Source organism: Aspergillus sclerotioniger (genome assembly GCF_003184525.1).
Source record: "Aspergillus sclerotioniger CBS 115572 chromosome Unknown BO94scaffold_14, whole genome shotgun sequence".
NCBI classification, from domain to species: Eukaryota; Fungi; Ascomycota; class Eurotiomycetes; order Eurotiales; family Aspergillaceae; genus Aspergillus; species Aspergillus sclerotioniger.
Window position 1 is genome coordinate 129,238 of NW_020291004.1, and position 20,727 is coordinate 149,964.

Consider the following 20,727-nt stretch of genomic DNA (forward strand, 5'->3'; position numbering starts at 1 on the left):
CCTGCATTTGTGCCACCATGCTGAGGATCTCATGACTCAATAGACTGTGCCTCTCACTGTGTCATTCTTCGTGACTCACTCGGGTATGGCTGTTACCCATGTTCAGAACAACCCTCTCCCACCTGCCTTATAAGCGCCGCCAATTCCGCCTGGCCGTCCCTCTCTCTCCGCCAACTGATGGTTCCGCCGCATCGAGGCCTCTTTTTCTTCGCAGAATTCCCCCGTTGATACCCCGTGCTTACATCCATAGCCCAAGGTCTCTATCCCCCTCGCAAAGCTCATCCATGAGCCATCGGAGAACCTCCAGCCCATCCCCTCAGCGAGCAAGCAAAAGACGGCGCATTGCTACACCTGCCCCGCACCAGGGCACCGTGGACACCATGACTCAACCAGAGTATACCCTTCCCATCATACAACTCACGCCACTTGAAAACACATTGAAAGCTCTTCTACTCGATGTTGCGGAATACATACGCGAAAAGGCGATTGGCGAAGGGCGCAGCGATGCAGAACTCACAGTGCTACGATTCACCGGAGGATGGGTGCGGGACAAGTTGCTAGGTGTTGGCAGTAACGACGTCGATGTCGGAATCAATAACATGACTGGCTACCAGTTTGGCTTGCTACTCAAGGAGTACATGGACATGCCCGAAAACTTGGAAAAGTACAAGCAAAAGAACCCGAACGGCGAGTTTAAGCACTCCATTGCAAGTCTACACAAAATCGAGGCGAATCCGGAGAAATCCAAGCATCTGGAGACGGTGACAACGAGAATCTTCGGCCTCGATATCGATCTGGTCAATCTACGAAAAGAAACTTACTCAGAAGATAGCCGAAACCCGCAGATGGAATTTGGGACGGCCCAAGAAGACGCGATGCGCCGAGATGCCACGATCAATGCGCTTTTCTATAACCTGAACGAGGATAAGGTTGAGGACTTGACTGGAAGAGGATTGGAGGACATGCAGAAACAGATCATTCGTACCCCGATGGAGCCGTACCAAACCTTCCAGGACGACCCGTTGCGCGTGTTGCGCTTGATTCGGTTTGCCAGTCGACTGGGCTATGATATCGACGAGGAGACACAGGCAGCGATGCGGAATGACTATATTGGTGAGGCACTCAAGCTCAAGATCAGCAGGGAACGTGTGGGCAAGGAGATAGAGAAAATGCTTCAAGGTTTGTGGTGTTGGTTTTCATATGCGTGCGCACTGGCTGACGATCTCAGGTCCTGACCCCCGCGGTGCACTGCAACTTATCGATCGACTTGGGCTATACCCGACCATATTTGCCAACCACCAGGATGGCGCGCAGGCGGATACCTCGTCATGGCCTCTGGGGTACAATGCGCTGGAGAGGATTGTTAACCCTCGTGATGACGACCCCAAGGCTATTATCCAACATGTGCGCGAATTTCTTATACGCGACAAGCTCGAAACCTACTATGCCTGGATGATTGCAGCATTTGCTCCATGGTCTAGTGTTCCGGCCCGCGTTGCGAAGGGACCTAAGGCGAAACCTTTGCCTGCTCGGACAGCAGAAGTCGCTCGAGACAGCCTCCGGTCCGATAACAAGACAATGGCAGTGATTGGTGATGCAGCATTTAACTGGCAGGCCATTACAGACGTCAAGAACTCTCTCCTTGTGGGAAGTATGGACGGAACGGCAGCAGAGGTGCGACAGCAGGTCGGACTGCACATCCGTTCATGGAAGAAAGATTGGAGGCTGTGTATTCTTCTTGCCATGCTCCAGGAAGTTATGAATGGAGGTGACTTTATTAAAGGTGAGAAACCCCATTTCACAGGGTATATATAAGAGGCGCAGTACTGATTTGACAACAGTGGTGGAAGCGTATGACCGTTTCATATCCTACATTGAAGAGCGGGACCTGCAGGATGTGTATGAGATGAAGCCACTCGTCAACGGGGGCGATATTGTGAAGGCTTTCGGTTGCAAGCCTGGGCCCTGGATGTCGATAGCCACGGATATGGTGGTCAAATGGCAGCTGTTGCATCCGGAGATCTCCGACAAGGAAAAAGCACTGGAAGAGCTGTCTCTTAGAAAAGAAGAACTAGGCATTGCTGCGAAGTAATAGAAATGCCGGGTGCCATTGTGGATTTGTCGTAGTCTTTGTGTTGTTCGATCCTATAGATAAAAGTCGTAATGGCCGTTGTTCGGCTCCCGTCACTTACCGCTCGACAAAATTGCCGACGGCGATGGATCTACTCGCAACTCTCTCATCGTAAATTGCCCGTGAGGCTCACCATCAATTACCCTCCTTTGTTTTCTTCCCACAATCGTGCGCTACGAATACTGCTGCTTAGTCGTAACTTGTAGCTACAAAAAATCCATGGAGGAGCTACGCACAGCGGCACGTGATGCCATCCACCGAGGTGGTGCTCGCATCCCAGACTCACTACTTGCCAACATCACCGTCCCTGAAGAGCTAGAGAGTTTATGGGACAACATCTCTCCTCAAACCAACATAGTAGACTCGACGGTTAGTTAAAGCTTCTTGCATCAGACTCAGGGGACTGACAAGTCCATGCAGACATCTGAAAACCTGTTCCTTGTTCGGGAATTCCTGCGACTCCGCAGCCCCAAAGAACTATCGGATTCCGATGAAAATGCAGCAAACCAAATCTATGCTTGGGCAAGTCGACTTGCACTTCCATCTGCAGTTTACGCAGAAACCTTCGAAGAGCACGGCGGTAGGAGACCCTGGGCCAGTTTCTCCCTCATGCTCAGATATACTGACTGGCCACAGAAAAGAAGGAGTCTCTTGTTCGTGAGGACAAGCTAAGATCGTCACTATCAATATCACTAATCTCAGCATTGGACTCTCTTCTACCAGTTTATAAAGCAGCAGATGTGCCAGACATCATCCTGGCACTGGCAAGCTTTACATCCGAAGCAGACCCGTGGACAACAGAAGAGTCTCGCGCAACCTCTACTGAACTACTAGAGAGATTCAACAAAGCAACACGCTCCACCCCCGACGCGTCTTTCTGGTCCATTCTTGAAGTCATCCTGAAAGAGCGAATCCGACCCCTCTTCACCAAGACCAGAAACCCGGCCATCACAGCAGCAGGTCGCAAAGACTTCCACCCCATCCCTCTGCCACGATTTGACATGAGCGTGCTCGACCCCGAGTCGAAGCCATGGCGAGCACACGACATCTACTCGGTCACTGTCCTCTCCTGGATAGTAGTCCAGTACCAGGTACCCCCACCCCCTCAACCCACCAACACAGACAAACACCACAACTAACACCCCCCAGCCTACGGACATCAAACGTCTCGAATCCCATTTCCCCCTCGTCGTCCCCCCAATCCTCGCCCTAATCGACGACGAAACCATGCCCTACAAAACCCTCGGCTGCACCCTACTCACCCACCTCCTCCACCCCATCCAAGCAACCCAATCCACCATCCTCCAACGAACCAACCTCTCCTCCGTCTTCACCGACGCCATCAAACCATGTCTTCTCTCCCTCCCTACCATCACCCCAGAAGACGACTCCATCCGGATCCTAAGCGCCGCCTATCCAGCCCTCCGCCTCCTATTAAAAACCAGCTACCTCGCCCCATCCACCACCACCACCACCAGCAAAGCCACCTACCAGACACACCTCACCCAAACCCTCCGCGAAAACCTCATCCCCTCCTTCCACCACATCAGCACCCTAACCCCCACAGACAACCAACAATCCGCTCTCGCCTCATTCCCGCACCCGCGTCTCTCCACTCTCCTTCTAACCCAAATCCACGATACTATCATCGACCTCTCCATCCACACAACGAAATATCCTCAAGAGATCATCCCCCTCATCTCAAACACATTATCGAATCCATTCGGAACCGCCCATCCACCTCTCCTTCTTGCAGGGGTGGCCGTCACAAGAGCGGTGATTCTGAATGCACACCCGAGGATATGGCGCTGGAGAGGCGAGATTCTTAGCGCGGTATGTAGGTGCTGGTTAGGTGTGATGGATGAGATTAGTGAACGGCAGAAGCAAAATAGTAAGGTTGGTGACGAGGATGTACTAGGGAAGTTGAAACTGGAGTTACAGGGAGTGGTGTATTTATTGCGTCTTGCGTTAGAGAATCCGGATGAGAAGATGCGTGGGGATGTGGGGGTGATGGAGGCAAAGGAGGGGTTTGGGAGCGAGGTAAAGGATTTGGTTGATGCGGAGGATGGGTTGAGGGAGTTGCTTTTGGGAGTGGTCGATGGGAGGGATGGGAAGTTCTTTGGGGTTTAGGAGTTTGGTGGGAGGAGATGGAGATATATGTGTAGTATAGTAAATGATGTGACTATAGATCTGGTTGGAGATATCAAGATATTGACGTATTGACGTATCGACTGTGCGTGCTATGCTATACTATCCTATGCTGAATGAATGAGTTTCCCTATGGTATCATATCATATCATATCATGTCATGTCATATCTGTCGTAACAATAAGAATAATAAGAATAACAATATAGAACTAGGCTCAATTACATATCCACACGCTGCTTAAAAAGACTCTTCCCCCGGAGCCATTGTCGGTACCGCTTATAGCGCTTCTTCTCATAATCCTCCGCGGCTACTGTGAGGCCACCTTCAGAGACCTCCAGGAATTCAGAGTAGTCGGCGAGGTTTTCCTCGGCGTTTGTTTCGAGGGTGGTCTCTTCGACGTTGCATTTGTTGGCGTATTCCAGTAGGTCTAGGCTGGACTCGTGTTCGCGAATGGAGGTGGCGGTTAGCTCGTCCTCGGAGGTGACGACGAGAGGGACCTTCAGTGGGTGGTTGATGTAACGTTCGTATTCTTCTGCTTCTGCGGCGGTGACGGAGGGGTTGAGTGAGTCGGTGACGAGCTGGCCGAGTGTCCATTGGGCGATTTGGGCTTTGCTGGGGGTGTTGGATTCCTGGGAAGATTGCATGGAACTGAAGGATTGGGGTAGTCCGAATGAGGTTGCTTTCATTATGCCCGCTGATGGGGGCAGTTTGTCGGCTGAGGGTGGTTGGTGGATCCAGTTGTAGCTTGACTGGGAGGTTGCGGTGCTGCCGAGCTGGGGGCGGCCTGATGGGTCGATGGAGGTCTTGAGAGGTTCCTGGATTTTGACACTGCGCGGGGGGTGTCGCTCCCGGTTGATCTGGTCGTGAGGGATCCGGGGAACAAATGGACTGATGTCGTAGGGTGCACTGGAGCCAGGCCGGAAGGGAAGATAACGGAGGGTTGAGTTCATCCTGTAAGAGAAAATCTTGGAGAACGATGACACCGCCAGCGGCCTGTAGTATTCGAGCCAGTAATCATCGTAGTGGGAGAGAGGCTCCTTGGGAGGTCGTGGAGGGGGTGGGAGTTCTTTCTCTTTCAGGTTGTCAGGAGTGTACCAGCAGATGTAGTTGGGTCGTTTCTTGTTGGACCAGGCTCGGGGGTCGGCATGGTGTAGGTAGTAGTCGGTTGACAAATCCCACAGCATGGGTTGACCTTGAGAGAAGATGTAATTGCCCAGGAACAGATTGTACGCTTCCTGGCGCTGGGCATCGAGGAAGGAATTATTGTAGTATCGTTTGAAGCTCTCCACCATGTCTCGGGAATGGCTGCTCCACTGATTGATTTTGCGGTAAGTGGCCATAGTATTGACCAGGTGCGAACCTCCATACTGGATCGCAATCGTATCACCGTGGTCGTGCCACATGTCGGTGAACAGGTTGACAGCATCGGTGTCGTACTCAACAGTTGTTCCGTCTATGATTCCCAGCGCGTGAAGCTGGTATCCCAGAGCGCGTTTTCCAATGACGAATTGAGCGGCATTCGTCCGGTCAAGGCAGTCGATGCAGTTTGTTCTCGCGATGCCATTCTGCAGTTGTAACCCAGACTCGGCATCGTATCCATTCTTGAAGAAGCCAGTCTTCGGAATAATCTCGCCCGCGATGTGTTCCAGGGTCCCAATCACGTCTTGGTCTCGGCTTTTCGCAGCACGACTCATATCCCAGGGCTGATAGATGATCTTCTTATCCTCCGGCAGAAACTGATTAAGGTATTGGATAGCATTGGTATATTCTTTGAGCAGCTTGGACTCTCGTGGTGTGCGTTCTCGTGACTTGATAAGGTTGAGGACATATACTGGCGCGCCGTATCGCTCAAAAAGGTTGTCAAAGTGCAGCGCGGCGGCGGAGTAAAACGGATCAACAAGGTTGAGCTCTATATCCGGCTTGGGTGAGACGCCTGAGTTTTCCTGCGTCCAGTACAAAGGGATACTTCCACGATGCTGCACGTAGGAGGTATACAAGGGGTTGGCGTAGAGATTCGGTCCGGGGGAGTGGAATGACGTGGCCGTCATCTCAGCCACGATCTGTTCAGTTTCGACATCATTTGCCACATAGCCCAGATCATTGGCGCCTCTCTTCAGGAATCGAGCTCCAGCGAAGAACCGCGAGCGACGCGCAATAATCGTGATGTAAACCAATCGCCCGTACACCGACATCTTGGCCTGCTCAACATAGCCATGAATGATGGGCAAACACCATTCCCAAGGGTTCTTCAGTGTCTCAAAGGCCGGTCCAAGAAGATGATGATTCCAAATAAACATCGTATTATAATTTTGCTGGAATTGTTTCGGATGCTCGTCCTGGTTGGCTTTGCGTTCCCGACAGATATTGCGCTGCAACGTGTGGGTAATATCATAAGAATAACTGAAGTAAAAGGACCGAGTCAGGTCAAGGTTGTTGAGAATAGCAATATATCGCGCCTCTTCGGGGTTCTTCTCGGGCCTGAGCCGAGACGAGCTCGATGTTGTCAGCGAGATGAGCTCCGTCCCATCGATCTGATAAACATAATGGCCACCGAGCATGGCCACCTGGCTTCTCTTGGTCACCAAGAGCATGTAATAGGCATCCGTGAATCGGATAAATCCAAGCAAAGCCCATGCGCTGCATTTGAGGTTCAGTCCACCCGAGCTTTTATTTCCATCATCGATTGTATCCAACAGCTGGCTCATCTCTCTCTTGCTGTACACGATGTCGTCCTCCGAGACACTCAGATCGCCTGATTCAGACGTCCGATCGATCTTCAAAATCTTGAATCGAGTATCCGTCAAGTCCATGCCAACCATGTAGAACCGAGTTGCTGTCTCGTACAAGGAGAATTTATGCATGCGATTTATGCCTTCTTCCTCCCCAGCGTCAAAGAACGCGGAATGTTGCTTTTGCGCCGACGTTGGCGTAGAATCCCGCTCAAAGGATGTTGCGACCTGAGGCTCTTCATCTCCTGCATCACCCCCGTCTTCACTCATAGCAGGTACTGTCGGAGGATTGTAAGGTAATGGGCCGAATGGGGAGGCAGCGCGGGGCGATCTAAGGTCGTCGTCATGATCAATGAAACTTCGAGAGGCCGACTCGGGCAGCTCTTCGGGGAATTTGGTGCTTGAGCCTGAGGTAAACGAGGCGTCTGCGTAGGGAAAGTTCAGATCGGTGGTTGAGTTCGGGGGACTGCTGTCTATCAGGGACACTGCTCTGGAAGACTGGTTGTCAAGAGCACCAAGGCTTCTGTCATCTGCACCCTCTCGAGAGAGGGACACTTCATCAAGACTCTCCATGGTGATGGTCGAGGCCGGTGAAAACCCGCACCAGCTGCTCAATTGGTTCGGTTGCCAGCGAAGCCCATGGTAGTCCGTCAAGGATCCCCATGGTCTGCTGGCGAGAGGATTTGTTGGCGTTGAGACTAAATCGCAAGTCGGGGTCGCAACCGCCCCGTATCGTAACTTTGGTATTGCCATTACCGCAGCTCCTTCCCATTACGTCATGATATTCCGGGATGCAGGCAAGGACGGAAGTAGATATAGTGTATGAGAATATCAATCTATGCAACTACTAATGTGGGGATAAGGAAATATTGGCCTTTAGTCAGTACTACAATGGTCTTGAAGCAGGACTTCTGATGTATGCTTTATTATTCCGTATTACCATGATCTGCACGCAGAGGCATCCGCTGTAAATATATCACAGTGATGTGCTTCAAAGTATCTGTAGAGTGAACATCGGTGACCACCTTTTAACAAAAGATTTTGAATGCAGATCAACGTGCTCCTCCCACACTAATGTCCTTGTATGATTCACTGAATGTTTATGTCGTGTTACCACCAACATGAGGCCCGCCGTCGTGGGCAACTAAAGCTCTCGGCGTCCACATATAACTTGCCTGAAGTCCCCCCACCTCACAATAATCTCAAACCCATCCTCCCATCACGTTAACCATCAGCCAGCATCACTTTGTTCTGATTGGAGACGATACCATGTTTCTCCCGGTGCTTTCCCCGAGGGAGCAGCCAAACAACAATGGGAACGGCTCAGTGAGGGTGGCAGTTCCCAGACCGGAGCGTAAGTGACACTGAGCAGTTGATATGACCGACCAGACTAAGAGGATTTGGCTCACGTCCTAGCAGGTTTTCCTGGGGTTGATTATGACGACGTTCCATTCCTGGGACCCAGACCGAGCGACGCGATGCTAGAATACTACGAGCAACCTGTCCTGCGCAAGCTCGAGTGGCGGGTTGACGAGAATGGCGTGAAAATGCGCAGACCTCTGAAGGATACCGTCTCGCTGACTGCAGCATTTGCCCAGACCAGAGGCTCTGAGGTGCAGATGCCATGCCACCATTGCAATGTGAACAGAAGCGTTTGGACAAGGTGTGTTGTTGGCTCTGACACGAAAGAGGGAAGCAACATGCATGGGGCCTGCGCAAGCTGTCGTTTCAGCAGACGCTACTGCAGTCTCAGTATGTACAATGGTCGTTCCCATGGCAAGATTGGATACTAACGAATCTAGTTTCTCGTAATGAGGATGAGCGTGCGATGACCCGATCGGGGGATGCCTCTGAGAGCCAGAGCCACTGGGACCCAGTCCGAGGTATCAAAACAGAACCTGGTGCCAGACTGTCGTCGCCCGGCAGCTGTCGTCTCGACGGAGATGTTATCCCATTTCCTCTGGGCCCAGAGACCATCGATAACTTGCCGCTTTTGAAACAGGCTGACAAGGAAATGGAAATGCACCTGGACACCCTAAAGAGAAGGATCAGGCAGCTCGAGGAGAGAGAGAACGATGGAGATGAAACCACCAACCCGTGGGACCTAGTGTGACTGAGTGGATACTGCTAGGCCAGGCGGTGTGACTTGGTGGAACTTCGAATTTCAGTGAAGCAGGTCTTGTGACTGCGTTGTGAGCCGACTCTGAATATATGTATTAGCCAAGAGGAACTGAGACAGAGTCTGGCATGGTATGCTTCTCCTTTTACAATAGGGTGATTGAGAGTTTGACAGTCGGATGTGGTCGATGTTCACTTGTATCAATCATTTGAAGCTAGAGATCTACCGGAATGTGAACTAAGCAACATCAATATGAGGGAAGTCATCACAGCAGGTTCTTTACCTTTCAGGTAGACATACTTGGGGGCTCAGGGCCCGCTAACTTATCTTTCACAGAGCTCTTTTGCATTAGAGCTGAAGGCCTACATTTCCTTCACGAGGATAATCTACAATACTTCATGCAATACTGCACTATCTGGTGTTGATCTCATGAACCACTACTCCTCACATACCATTTCTGTGAGTGTACACCAGCCCTATGACCATCCACAGGTCCCCCCTCCGTTTGCCTCACTCCATCTGCCGAAGGCAGCATATCAAAGTGCATATCAAAGCCCTGCGTAGTCGACGGATGTTGAGCATTGGCCGCCTTCACAACCTTCACCAAGCGACCCAAGATAGCATACTCCAGCTTCAGCTTGATACTATAAGCCACAGGCTTGAACATGACCTGCACAGCGTAATACCCCGCATACTGAATAGCCACAACCGCGAAGTCAAGCATCAAAATCGTGATATTAATCAACATCAACTGGGCTAGGATACGACGATGCCGACCTTCAGGACGGAGTTGTAACAGTTTTGCCGCCTCCCACACGTATATTCCGGACAGCAGAGCCTCCTGGAGACAGAAGCCGACAAGCTGGATCCGCTCCATGATGTTGTACCCGTTGTTGAATAATTCCCATTGAGAGGAAACAGTTCCATACAACAGGACCGTGATGGGAATTTGAAGCAGAATGTCGTCCAGGATGATTAAACGGAGGAGGTAGCGAAGGACCCGGGGGTCTTGAAGAACGAGGTGGAGGCGGGACCAAAGAACGAGCGAGTGCCCGGTTATCATCCCGCACCAGCCGACCAGGATTAAGGTGGCGGAGCCGTAGGGGGAGATTTCCGGCCGGGAAAAGGGTAGCACATAGCCGATGCATTGCGGGAGGATGCTTATCGAGGCGATGAGGAGGGACCAGAAGTAAGTGCTCCCTCGGCGCTTAAATGCCGACAAACAGAGGATCATGAGTTCGACGGCATTGTAGCAGGCGATGGCGGCAAAGGCAGTGAAAATATGGACTTGGTGGGAGTCCTTGTATATGTCCGGGAGAAGTCGTCCCGTGGGGTTGTCGCGTTTGATCGGCATGGGGAGAAAAGACTCATTGTTGACAAGGGCCTAGGATGTTGTGGTCGGGGACGGTGGATGGGGTAGATATTAAATTATTTGAGTCGTTTAGAGTAGCTACGCCAAGGGTTCGGGAGGATGGAGCAACGAGGTCGCTCAGGCCTCTCTCACGTTTGTTCTCCTCACGACAAGGTTTGTGCGGGTGGGATCAAAGGCAGGGGAGGGTCCAGGATGCGGAGAGAGACCAGGGCAGGATGGAGAAGTGAACGACAGAGCACCCCTGAGGCGAAGCCTTATTAGCTCAACGATACGAGGACTACGCGAATGGTCGTCGACGGATAGATAGATCAACTATCGAAGTTTGCTGACAGGAACGAACCGGGGAGACACGCGGAAGGACGATCTCTGGCGGACAATCATCTCCCCCGTTACGTGGCGATCTTCATTCAATAGTAGATCAATATCCTTATAAGCTGCTGCTTGCCCTGAATTCCTTGTTCTGCGCCAGGATCCAGTTCAGCACTGACCACAAAGCTCGCCTTTGGGGGCCAATAAAACCGGCAAGAAGAAGACCAGTGCCATCATTGATCACTATCATAATTCACTTGCCCGACCAAAGGATTGGTCCTCTTTAATTAACATGGGGCCCTAGAGAACGGCGATCAATATCGTCACGATGAGTGTCGCGCCATTCGTAAGCTCTTTGAAAACCCTCGAACAGCGAACCTGACAAACTCCGAGGATACTGAGAATAAGTACCACCAAATTGGTGCCTCTCTGCGTCATGCTACCAAGTACAATGAGCTATCGCTCCCGGTCACTATATCGCATCTGTCATCAGACATCAAGTGTTGCAAAGAGTTGCCTCCAATAACTTCATCAGCCATGTAACTTGGCATTCCATGACATAAGCCAAAGGGCTGGTTCTTTGGAATGTATGCTGTGTCAAGGCTCTTGTGGTCGGCTGTGAAATTGTGACAGTGATGGCGAGCTTCAAGGGGCTTGGACAGACTATGACACGGAGTTTGCACAGCAGGCCATCAGAAGATGAAAGCGATACCTCATTGCATGGGGCATACTCGGATTCGCAACCCACATAGCTCCGGTCATGACATCAAGTGCTGCACAGCGCTCTGTCAATGCAGATATCCATGGCCAGACCGTCTTGGAACTAAGGGTCGGCATTCCAGTCGCAAAACCCCTGTTGCAGGTTGACCCTGTCTTAGAATATTGAAAACGAGTCACATTGTCGTTATAGAATAGCGAGTGCTCTATCATCGCTCCCCGGCCTAGATTGGCTGGCTCGCTTGGGAATTTTGAATGTCACAACTATCAGTGGTTCCAATATCGAAAGGCCAGATGGACCTGAGTGTTGCTTCGTCCTTCACAGGCTCATCGGGATCGGCGTCTTCATTATTTAAGACGACTTGCAACATCCCATCCAAAAGCTCTTTGTGCGCAGCTTGCGTCGTTTCCCATTCCTGTACTGGGACCCATCCATCAGAGGCCGTGTTAAGCAAGTCTGACAGGCCACATCTAAGATTCTGTGCGGCTTCAAAAAGTCTATATTCCTTCTGGTGAGTCGCAAGTGCTGTGGCCGGAGGTAAAGGGAAAGGACACTGGTCTGCAAACCCCAATTTTTCCCAGTGACGAGATGTCTCAATCAACTCGTGCTGCAAAGCTATAGCTCCATCTTTCCATGTTCTGTAGCTGTAGCGATATGGGCGGAATAAATTCTGATCCTTCAGCCTCGGGGTTGAAAACGTAGGTGTAAGAAATTCAGTGCAGACTTCAAATGCTTTATTACAAATTTCGTTGCCCATCGCAAAATCGGGTACATCATCCGCGTACCAGAAGGCTGGCTCAATGCTGGCAGCTTGCCAGTCAATGATTCCGGTAATTATGGAAGGATCGTCTTCCGAAACAAAGATGTTCCTTTTATGGAGGTCTGGATGGAATAATAGCGGTGTTGCACAAGCCTTTATTCGAGGATCGCCAGACATGCGTTTCAACAGGCTTCGCGTGTTTCTTAGAAGGACATTGTGTGTTTCGACTGAGCCGTAATAGGACGGCTTGCTCTCTATATCTGAGTTCACAGGAGGGAGTTGTGAGAGACCAGCGTCAACAAGGCCTTCAGAGTATTCGTCCAAATTATGCCCTGATCTCTTGTAAGTGATGATGCACCGAGTAAATGATTTTGCCTAGATTACTTACAGGGTCCCCGATTTAGGCTCATAGTTCCTGGAGACCTGTTCCCTCCAGCCTCACAGTTCCAGTACCTGGTACCACAATGTGACCCGATACAGAATTCTTCATCAAGTGCATGGTTATTGTCTGGACACAGTCGACTGTTCCTGAAGTACAGACTCCCGAAAGCCGGGAATTGTAGGTCAACCACTTCTTTCATCTTCCGGTATATTGCGTCTATGCATGTAACACGCTGGTCACCAGGCATTGTTTCCCACCGCTTATGTAACTGAATACCAGGAGCATGCTCCATGATTATGTATTCGCTGCCGATAGTGTTCTCGGTACTCGCTGCATCGTAACTCCAGTCGAGTATTCTTGGTATAGGGATGGTAGTGTTAGCTTGTACTGAGAACACAGTGGGTTGTTAGCCAGATTAGACTATGTGATATAGATCTCAACTCACGATATTTGATTGTGGCAATTTCAGAACCGGTGGTTAGCTGTGCTGGGCCAGCAAGCTTGAAAGGAAGTCTTGCAACCACACGTTTGGTATTGTCCAACTCAAATATGAAGACCCGGTTGAAGCCTCCTTCGACCTTTTGATAGTTTACAATGGTGCTTGCTTCGGGCGATACCTCGAGAACTTTGCGACAAAGGGCGCCAAAGTCGAACTCGATGTAGCGAGCCTTTCGCTCCGCACTGTCTCCGCGAAGCCAGCGCCCGCTGGTGTAATTATGTGGATCAATTACCATGCATCCATTACTAGGATAATAGCAAGCATCAATAGACGACATTGAGTTTGGTAGGAGCAGATCTAGCGTACGTTGTATGTTCTATTGGGGGCCGTTTAGTATATTTTGCGCAGCAATGGGCGGCACGAAACGCCGATACGAAAGGCTCTGTTGCGCGAGTGAAGACGGAAAGAGAACAGCGCAAAGAGGCAACAGAGAGCAGAGGTTGTTGTGCCATATTTTACTAAAAAATGTGGAAGGAAAAAAAGGAACAATTCGCGAACGTGAGGTGTTCATCTAGATAGTAGTGATGGTTGTAATTGGGTGGAATGTGGGCCCGGTCATGGAAATGCCGATGAGGCGGCTAGCCATAGCGGCCATCGAGCGAGTACTTCTAGTGGGTCCGGGAGCAGAACGCGATAAGCGTGGATCTCTGTGCGCGTCTGGTGTTCAATGCTCACAACTATCCGCAGTACTCCATTAACATCTCATGGTATTTTGTGTGTACGGATGAATCAACTATCTATCAAGGGACTATTTCCATTTCTGGCTGTCTAGAGGCTCACCCACTTGGCCAAACACATTTCGCCGTCTCCGTGTTGACTTTCAATGACAATAAATCCGGGCGGGAATAGTGTCCAACCGTATCGATCATCGCCTTCGCGTAATCTATATCTTGAAGATTCACATCAGCCTGCAGTATGCATTCCTCGCTACCGGAGGATACCTCGACGAGACAGGCTCCGTCTGGTCCAAATATCGCGGAAAATCCTCCACCGGGCTGCTCACGGGAGAGAATTAGCATTACCAGCAACCAAATCGAGAAATCGGGAAGATACCGCTTGAATGACTCCCCCTTGAGATAGATTCTGCTTTTGCAGGCTCTCTTCCTTGACGACCTGCGTGCAGACTAACACAAACGCCTGGCCCTCAATGGCAAAAAAACTGACTGGCATTGCGACTCGCCACATCTGTTTCGTGGAAGGGCCACTTCACGCCTTTGGGTGCTGGGAACTCCGGCGACCAGCTGGCGATGTGGATCTGAACCCCTTGCGAGTACTCATAAAATCGCAGGAGGGGCTGCAAGTGCTCCCAGCAATTGAGGCCGCCGATGCGACCAAAGGGGGAATCAACCACGGTTTGAAGGGACTCGGCTTGACCCTCACCCCAGATCGATCGCTCCACATGCGTGGGCTTGATCTTACGCCGATGGTGTACGATCTCACCGGCGGGGTTGATGAATGACTGTGCCATGTACAATCTCCCGCCATCACGTTCACTGTATCCAAGCACGATGAAGAGACCTGCCTCTTTGACGGCCTGTTGAATGGCGCGCATCTCAGGGGAATTACGCCCCAGTGAATTGGCCATGTACTGGTGCATAAGCTCCATATTGTCCACGACGCTGCCTGTCCACATTGTCCTAACGATGGGACGGTCCAGTTAGTTAATGTTCTGCCGTTGCCCCCTCGGGAGGTGGAAAAGGAATCCTTACCACAGATAGCCTGGAATCCATACCTCGGGAAAGCCCAGGACATTGATCCCCTTTGTCCCGGCTTCCTGGATTAGTGCGATTGTTTTCGCGACACTGGCGGCTAGATCAACCCAGCCGGGCTCGGCCTGGACAGCCCCTACACGAACTCGTGTCATTTTGTATGCTGGGTTCTGCTTTCGATTGGACTCGAATGGGAACTCGATGCCGATCAAGGACCAAACAATAGCAATTGTAGTGGATGCCTATTGCTATTTATCTCTCGAAGTCCATACATCCTTTATCTGTTGAGCATAGATCCTCGGATGGACATTCCCTTTCGGGAAACCCACTCCTTGTCATCAAAACGCCTATCTTACGTATCATCCTATCTTCGGATGTGCTCGACGGGCCCTACAGGGTAGATACTAGTATGGAGAGACAATAGTATCACTGGAGTCGATTCATATTTCTATAGTGATGTTGATAAGCGAACAAGATCTACAAGCAACAACGCTACACAATAGCTACAGCTACAACTACAGCTATAATCCCACTCGCGTTTCCAGAGCCCAGATCAATAAGGATGATCGCAGCCTGGGAACATTCATAGGATGACTGATACCCCGCGCCCCCAGCCCCATAATTAGCAGCCCACGCCGGTCCAATACGCTCCTTTTCAATCCTTGCTTGTACGGGTCGCAGTTCCACTCCATGCCGGATAACGTCCAAATGCTCAATACCCTTTCCATCACTGAGATGGGGACACAATCCCACTACTATTCGGACAGCAAGGTCTCGGTCGAGTTTTGAGATACTCCAAGGATCGTATCCCCATATGACGCTGGTGTCACCATGTAACATACGTCGTCTCCATCATCTGTTCCAAAGACGTTCAACATCTTGCCCTCCTCGTTTCGAACCACAACTATCTGTCCTCGCGCAGGGTCCAAGGTCTTGTTTCCCACCCCGCCTAGTCGTGAGGCCATGAGTCCGCTACATTTCACCAGGATATCGACGTGGTTGGAGGGATGGATGGATGGGGAGAGCGTTCCTAGAACGTGCTCGAATATTGTTAGCTTGAAGATGGCAATTGAAAGACATACTAGACATGATGTGTTGGCAACTTGATACACACCGAGGTGAAGGAGATCGCTGAATTGACTCGAAAACGGAGAGAGGTTTCGGGAAACTGGTGGAACTAGGTTCTGATCAGAGGGGCTCTTCAAGTTGCAGTCATACATGAGCTCTTTAACATCTGGGACTAGGTCCACGAACCACTTAGCTGTTGTTGGACAAGCGTCCGTGGCGCTATTTTATATTGTTCCACATAATTGGAGACAGCGGTATGTAGTAGTGAGCGATGTTAAGCAATAATCCCGACCTTCCCGAAATGGCAACACTCGCCTTGGTTTCCCAATCGAGAAACACACGCATCAGGCTTTATCCTATCAGTATAAACAGGGATTCCTGCAAGAAAGTGTCTGTGCCAGGAGGGCAGATGCATCCGAAGCGATAATGAAGATAGCCTGTGCGACATCTCGGCCCGTTCAGCCCATTATCTAAAAACCACTCGGCATGACCCCTCCTCGTTCCCCTCATTTCCCGGTCACCAACAACAAAGAACGACACAGCCCCCCTTCCATCCCTATCACACACCCCCACAAAATGGCTTACATGAATAAAGTGTTTGCCGACTATGCCGCTCGCCAAGCCATTCTGCAAACCAGCACCAATCCCTATGCCAAGGGCATCGCCTGGGTCGAAGGACAAGTCGTTCCCCTCAGCGAGGCCCGCATCCCCCTCCTCGACCAAGGATTCCTGCACAGCGATCTGACTTACGATGTTCCCTCTGTTTGGGATGGTCGCTTCTTTCGCCTCGATGACCACCTTACCCGACTGGAACTGAGCTGTGCGAAATTACGCCTCAAGTTCCCTATACCTCGCGACGAAATCAAACAGATTCTCATCGACATGGTGTCTAAAAGCGGCATTCGCGATGCCTTTGTCGAGCTGATTGTCACACGCGGGGTGAAAAGTGTGCGCGGGATCAAGGCGGAGGATCTTGTGAACAGCCTGTACATGTTCATTCAACCTTATGTCTGGGCTATGGAGCCTGAGGCTCAGCTGATCGGTGGAAGTGCTGTTATTGCTCGAACGGTTCGCCGTGTACCTCCGGGCGCTATTGATCCAACTGTGAAGAATCTGCAGTGGGGAGACTTGACCCGTGGCATGCTCGAGGCTTCGGATCGAGGTGCCATGCATTCTTTCTTGACGGATGGAGATGCTCATCTAACCGAGGGGCCTGGGTTCAATATTGTTCTAATTAAGAATGGAGTGATCTATACGCCTGATCGTGGAGTATTGCACGGTGTCACTAGGATGAGTGTTATTGATGTTGCACGGGCGTGTGGCATTGAGGCCCGGCTAGAGGTTGTGCCAGTCGAATTGGCATATCGTTGCGATGAGATCTTCACATGCACAACGGCTGGGGGAATTATGCCTATTACGACGCTGGACGGAAAACCGGTCAATGGGGGGCAGATTGGTCCGATCACGAAGAAGATCTGGGATGGGTATTGGGCTATGCACTATGATCCGGCCTATAGTTTTGAGGTTACTTATGACGATGAGGTAAAGGCAAAGCCTTAGGTGAAGAAGCATTAGTTGAGGAAGTTATGGAAACATCGGACGTTTTTATTTAATCAGTCAGCCCGAATTACAAATTGATTCCGTTCAGCCCTTATTGATAGTAGACAACAATATATACGATTGGACTGGTCGGCGGGGTGTAGGGGCAAGTCTAGCAGTAAAGAAGCTGGCTATTACCGGCCCTTCCCTATGGAAATAGCATACTGAAGCCTGTTGACAAACAAACAAACAAACAAGACTCCGAGGAGCGATCCCAGCTCAGCATTGTATGGTCATCTTTGTTCTCCCCACAGATATGAATCATCATGTCGGCTTTATTTTCCATTCATTGACCACCACCACGGACATCAATATGGAGAGCACACATCGCCTCATCCAACACTACGGATCCCATCATCCTTTCTGTACAACCTTCCATATGACAAGCACATGCGGAGCTCCACACAATTTGCCCATGGAGAACTGCTTTTTGGTCACTGTGAATGATCTCGGGGGTACTGATCTTTAAGTATATGGGTTTTACCATGAAACATGCTGATAAAACGAAGCGATAACAGCAGCAAAATCCCACCTGGCACCTCAGGCAGCCTCTTTGCATTACCCGATTCGGCAACCGATATAGCATCCGACAACCTCCCATTTACACTTCATCGCGCATGAGCGTACCTACACCATTAATTTGATTGTAAGGACCGTCTAGAATATTGCCGCGAGAAACAATGGAATCTATCGATTGGTACCGGGTCACAGCAGGGTTGAGCAAAGGCGCACTGTCAATCGACTTTCCGGACACGGGTACGAGGCCGTCGGCTTAGCCTTGATGATGGACTTTTATTCGGTTAATGCATACAGCATCATGGAATCATGGATCTGCAGCAGGCTGCCTTCCCCAATGCCAACTTTCAAAGGATGCTTGCCGCCCAAGAGTCTCTACGTGTTGGAGCGGTGATGGACACAAAGAACATTATTGCCATACATCGATAAGTTCCTACTTTACTCACAGGTTGACATATCCAAAGCCGGAGTTATACTCGCTATCATCTTGGCAGGAGGGGCCTTAGTTCATCTCCGATGCCGCTCCTCAGATTGGGATTATCGCGGGGCGAGCTCCGCGGAAATATCATCTACACAAAGGCTTTCCAGGTCTGGCAACGATTGCCGTCAAATGCGGGGGGGGGGGGGGGGGGGGTGGTGAAGGGATGAAGAAATTTGGATACAGGTACCCTAAAGGACTGGTGGCATCGTGCATGGCAGGGGAGACTCGGGGAACCGCCGCAATTGCGTCGCATTTGGGCCCATGAAGGCCTACGGTCTAGATCCTTCCTCATATGGTTGGCCCGGTATGTTTCACAACATAGCCAATCTAATCAGTGTTGTGGGTACAGGGGCATGTGCTTGACCGACTTCCCTGGGATCCTTCTTCCTATATCGGTGATCTTGGGTGGATCACTAAAGATACATGTTGTTTAAGGTGCCACCTTTGGGGCTTTGCCTTCGTCAGAAATCGACCAGGTGGTCGATATACTCAGAAAATGTCACTTCTCGATATAATATACATTATCAAGTTGGAACGTGTAAGGAAATATGTATGGGTTTGCAACATACAAGATCTCCGAAGATGTTGAAGCGGGAATGGTGCAAGTCACAGTGGGCACCCGGGACGAACCGACCCAGCAGTTCACCTATCTTCAACTGGAAGGCAACCGACACATTCAGCCATGATAGCGAGGATGGGCGATCACTGCAGTTTGCCTAAGATCTCTTGAGACACAAAGTGATACGATCATACGCTGGATACCCAGGAAGGTGGTTAGTGCGAAACTCAATTGTTAGAGGAGTATTCGTATCGACGTGATGTACAACTGTTTGTAGAAGGCCATAGCGACCTCCTTCGTTTAAACTGATACCTCGATCAGAGAGCCATCGCTTTCATGGCGCACGCAAGGTAAAGGCGCTGCTATACGAATATTCCAAACGTGGAAAGAGCTGAAACGGTGTAGAGGCCATTGGGCGTTCTATTCCCTTGAGAGGTTCAGAAAGGAGTGAGAAAAGACCCCCCTACCTGTAGCTAGCTCGCCATTGCCCATTATCCATCAGTTGTTTTGAGTTTAAATCTAGGAAGCAAGTATGCAGGATGAAGGATCGCTGTATACGAACCACGGAACGGTTCCGGGTCTGTGTCACTTCGGCTTCTGCGACTTGCGAGACACCGCAATGAAGCTTTTGCTATTAGCTGTCTCGTGTGCGGTGGTTGGAGGGAGCACAAGAGAGAGATAGAGAAGAAAATAACGGAGAGCAGGTGACTGGGACCCGTGACTTTGCCCGTTCGTGTTGCGGCACCTCTCGTCCCGGCCGTTTGTTTCTTTCCCCCAATCCCTCCCCCGTCCATTCCATCTCCCCCGTTCGGAGTATTATCGATTCATTCCTTTGCCGCTCACCCACAGGTACAGGGATGAAGAGACTCCGACATTATTGCTGACCATTCTCCGAGGTCCGGCCGAAGCTCAAGACGAATCAGAACCGGGTGAGTCCATAAGCGAGCCATGCTAGCGCGCCTCTTTGTTGCTCTCTCAAAAGCCGATGAGATTGGAAGTAATAACAGGGCTGCTATTGGGAAGGAAACGTTTTCCACCGCGATCGGACAAATACGATCATTGAGGTTTCCTGCAAGGAGCACTGTTACTCGTGAGCGTTGTCTTGTGCGTACCCTTGCTGTCTCCGCGGCTACTCAAGCCGCCTTTTTCTTTGCTTCTTTCTGCTGCATTTCTTCGTTCTTTTGGTTTTTGTTTTTTCCTTTTTTCCTTTCTTTTTCCTTTCTTTCCCCTCCTTCGCGCAAGACATACATAAGCGCGGCACTACCGCTAGTCCCGGTGGCCAAAGACGCTGGACGGCTGACAGCCAGGGTCTTCTTAGTCCTTCCCTCTTAGTGTCCCCCCTAGGAAGCCGTGTTCGTCATCGATTCTGTGCCCTGAGAAACATCGAAAAGGGATCCATGGGATTGACCAGTAGCCCTACGGGATACCCTGATACCCCGTACTATTGCATTTGGGACTGACCGTGCAGCTGTCCATCTCCAGCTCCGATCGCACCAACCGGAAGGCGAAGCATTACCACCGCTTGTCGAGCGCGTCGCACCACGCTAAAAACGCCGATCGCTGCAAGATCCCCCAACTGCTTGAGAGGGGGCGTCTTTCCTCGCCCCTTTAGGTCCCCCAATAGCCC

At 50.7% G+C, this 20,727-nt stretch overlaps 8 protein-coding genes across 8 annotated transcripts; 3 read left to right on the top strand and 5 right to left on the bottom strand.

The window, feature by feature from the left end:
- Nucleotides 1-380: 380 nt before the first annotated feature.
- On the top strand, nt 381-4,261 carry BO94DRAFT_466164 (ATP :tRNA-specific tRNA nucleotidyltransferase; the record flags this gene model as incomplete). The annotated part of the gene is made up of 7 exons (XM_025608150.1): nt 381-1,179; nt 1,229-1,783; nt 1,842-2,052; nt 2,338-2,500; nt 2,552-2,657; nt 2,768-3,222; nt 3,281-4,261. The coding sequence occupies 7 exons, from the start codon at nt 381-383 to the stop codon at nt 4,259-4,261; spliced, it is 3,270 nt and encodes a 1,089-aa protein (XP_025467274.1).
- Nucleotides 4,262-4,409: 148 nt separating this feature from the next.
- On the bottom strand, nt 4,410-7,690 carry BO94DRAFT_535185 (phosphatidylinositol-3,5-bisphosphate 5-phosphatase). Its single transcript, XM_025611723.1, has one exon. It carries the CDS (start codon nt 7,580-7,582, stop codon nt 4,499-4,501), a length of 3,084 nt encoding a protein of 1,027 aa, XP_025467275.1. The 5' UTR covers nt 7,583-7,690; the 3' UTR covers nt 4,410-4,498.
- A 588-nt stretch (nt 7,691-8,278) lies between these two features.
- BO94DRAFT_585641 (DUF3716 domain-containing protein) lies at nt 8,279-9,122 on the top strand (the record flags this gene model as incomplete). Its single annotated transcript, XM_025615703.1, has 3 exons — nt 8,279-8,363; nt 8,429-8,761; nt 8,812-9,122. 3 exons carry the CDS (start codon nt 8,279-8,281, stop codon nt 9,120-9,122), a joined length of 729 nt encoding a protein of 242 aa, XP_025467276.1.
- Nucleotides 9,123-9,555: 433 nt separating this feature from the next.
- BO94DRAFT_565978 (uncharacterized protein) lies at nt 9,556-10,531 on the bottom strand (the record flags this gene model as incomplete). The annotated part of the gene is made up of 1 exon (XM_025614526.1): nt 9,556-10,531. Exon 1 carries the CDS (start codon nt 10,480-10,482, stop codon nt 9,556-9,558), a length of 927 nt encoding a protein of 308 aa, XP_025467277.1. The 5' UTR covers nt 10,483-10,531.
- Nucleotides 10,532-11,243: 712 nt separating this feature from the next.
- BO94DRAFT_596146 (uncharacterized protein) lies at nt 11,244-13,403 on the bottom strand (the record flags this gene model as incomplete). Its single annotated transcript, XM_025616244.1, has 4 exons — nt 11,244-11,472; nt 11,827-12,619; nt 12,676-13,056; nt 13,115-13,403. 4 exons carry the CDS (start codon nt 13,401-13,403, stop codon nt 11,244-11,246), a joined length of 1,692 nt encoding a protein of 563 aa, XP_025467278.1.
- Nucleotides 13,404-13,857: 454 nt separating this feature from the next.
- BO94DRAFT_565980 (carbon-nitrogen hydrolase family protein) lies at nt 13,858-15,078 on the bottom strand. The gene is made up of 4 exons (XM_025614527.1): nt 14,878-15,078; nt 14,352-14,805; nt 14,222-14,311; nt 13,858-14,163 (listed from the first exon to the last, which is right to left on the bottom strand). Exons 1-4 carry the CDS (start codon nt 15,030-15,032, stop codon nt 13,945-13,947), a joined length of 918 nt encoding a protein of 305 aa, XP_025467279.1. The 5' UTR covers nt 15,033-15,078; the 3' UTR covers nt 13,858-13,944.
- A 282-nt stretch (nt 15,079-15,360) lies between these two features.
- Nucleotides 15,361-16,109, bottom strand: BO94DRAFT_66561 (uncharacterized protein). The gene has a single exon (XM_025617589.1). The coding sequence runs from the start codon at nt 16,095-16,097 to the stop codon at nt 15,633-15,635; it is 465 nt and encodes a 154-aa protein (XP_025467280.1). The 5' UTR covers nt 16,098-16,109; the 3' UTR covers nt 15,361-15,632.
- A 357-nt stretch (nt 16,110-16,466) lies between these two features.
- BO94DRAFT_535189 (aminotransferase class IV) lies at nt 16,467-17,589 on the top strand. Its single transcript, XM_025611724.1, has one exon. The coding sequence runs from the start codon at nt 16,522-16,524 to the stop codon at nt 17,503-17,505; it is 984 nt and encodes a 327-aa protein (XP_025467281.1). The 5' UTR covers nt 16,467-16,521; the 3' UTR covers nt 17,506-17,589.
- Nucleotides 17,590-20,727: the final 3,138 nt, after the last annotated feature.

What these genes read in the sequence shown, in the direction of transcription:
- BO94DRAFT_565980 (XM_025614527.1), bottom strand. Translation starts at nt 15,032, where the DNA reads ATGACACGAGTTCGTGTAGGGGCTGTCCAGGCCGAGCCCGGCTGGGTT. An exon ending in TGGATTCCAGGCTATCTGTG is followed by an intron (nt 14,806 to 14,877) that starts GTAAGGATTCCT and finishes TCCCATCGTTAG; the next exon opens with GACAATGTGGACAGGCAGCG. An exon ending in GGCCCTTCCACGAAACAGAT is followed by an intron (nt 14,312 to 14,351) that starts GTGGCGAGTCGC and finishes TTTGCCATTGAG; the next exon opens with GGCCAGGCGTTTGTGTTAGT.
- BO94DRAFT_535189 (XM_025611724.1), top strand. Translation starts at nt 16,522, where the DNA reads ATGGCTTACATGAATAAAGTGTTTGCCGACTATGCCGCTCGCCAAGCC.
- BO94DRAFT_535185 (XM_025611723.1), bottom strand. Translation starts at nt 7,582, where the DNA reads ATGGAGAGTCTTGATGAAGTGTCCCTCTCTCGAGAGGGTGCAGATGAC.
- BO94DRAFT_66561 (XM_025617589.1), bottom strand. Translation starts at nt 16,097, where the DNA reads ATGTATGACTGCAACTTGAAGAGCCCCTCTGATCAGAACCTAGTTCCA.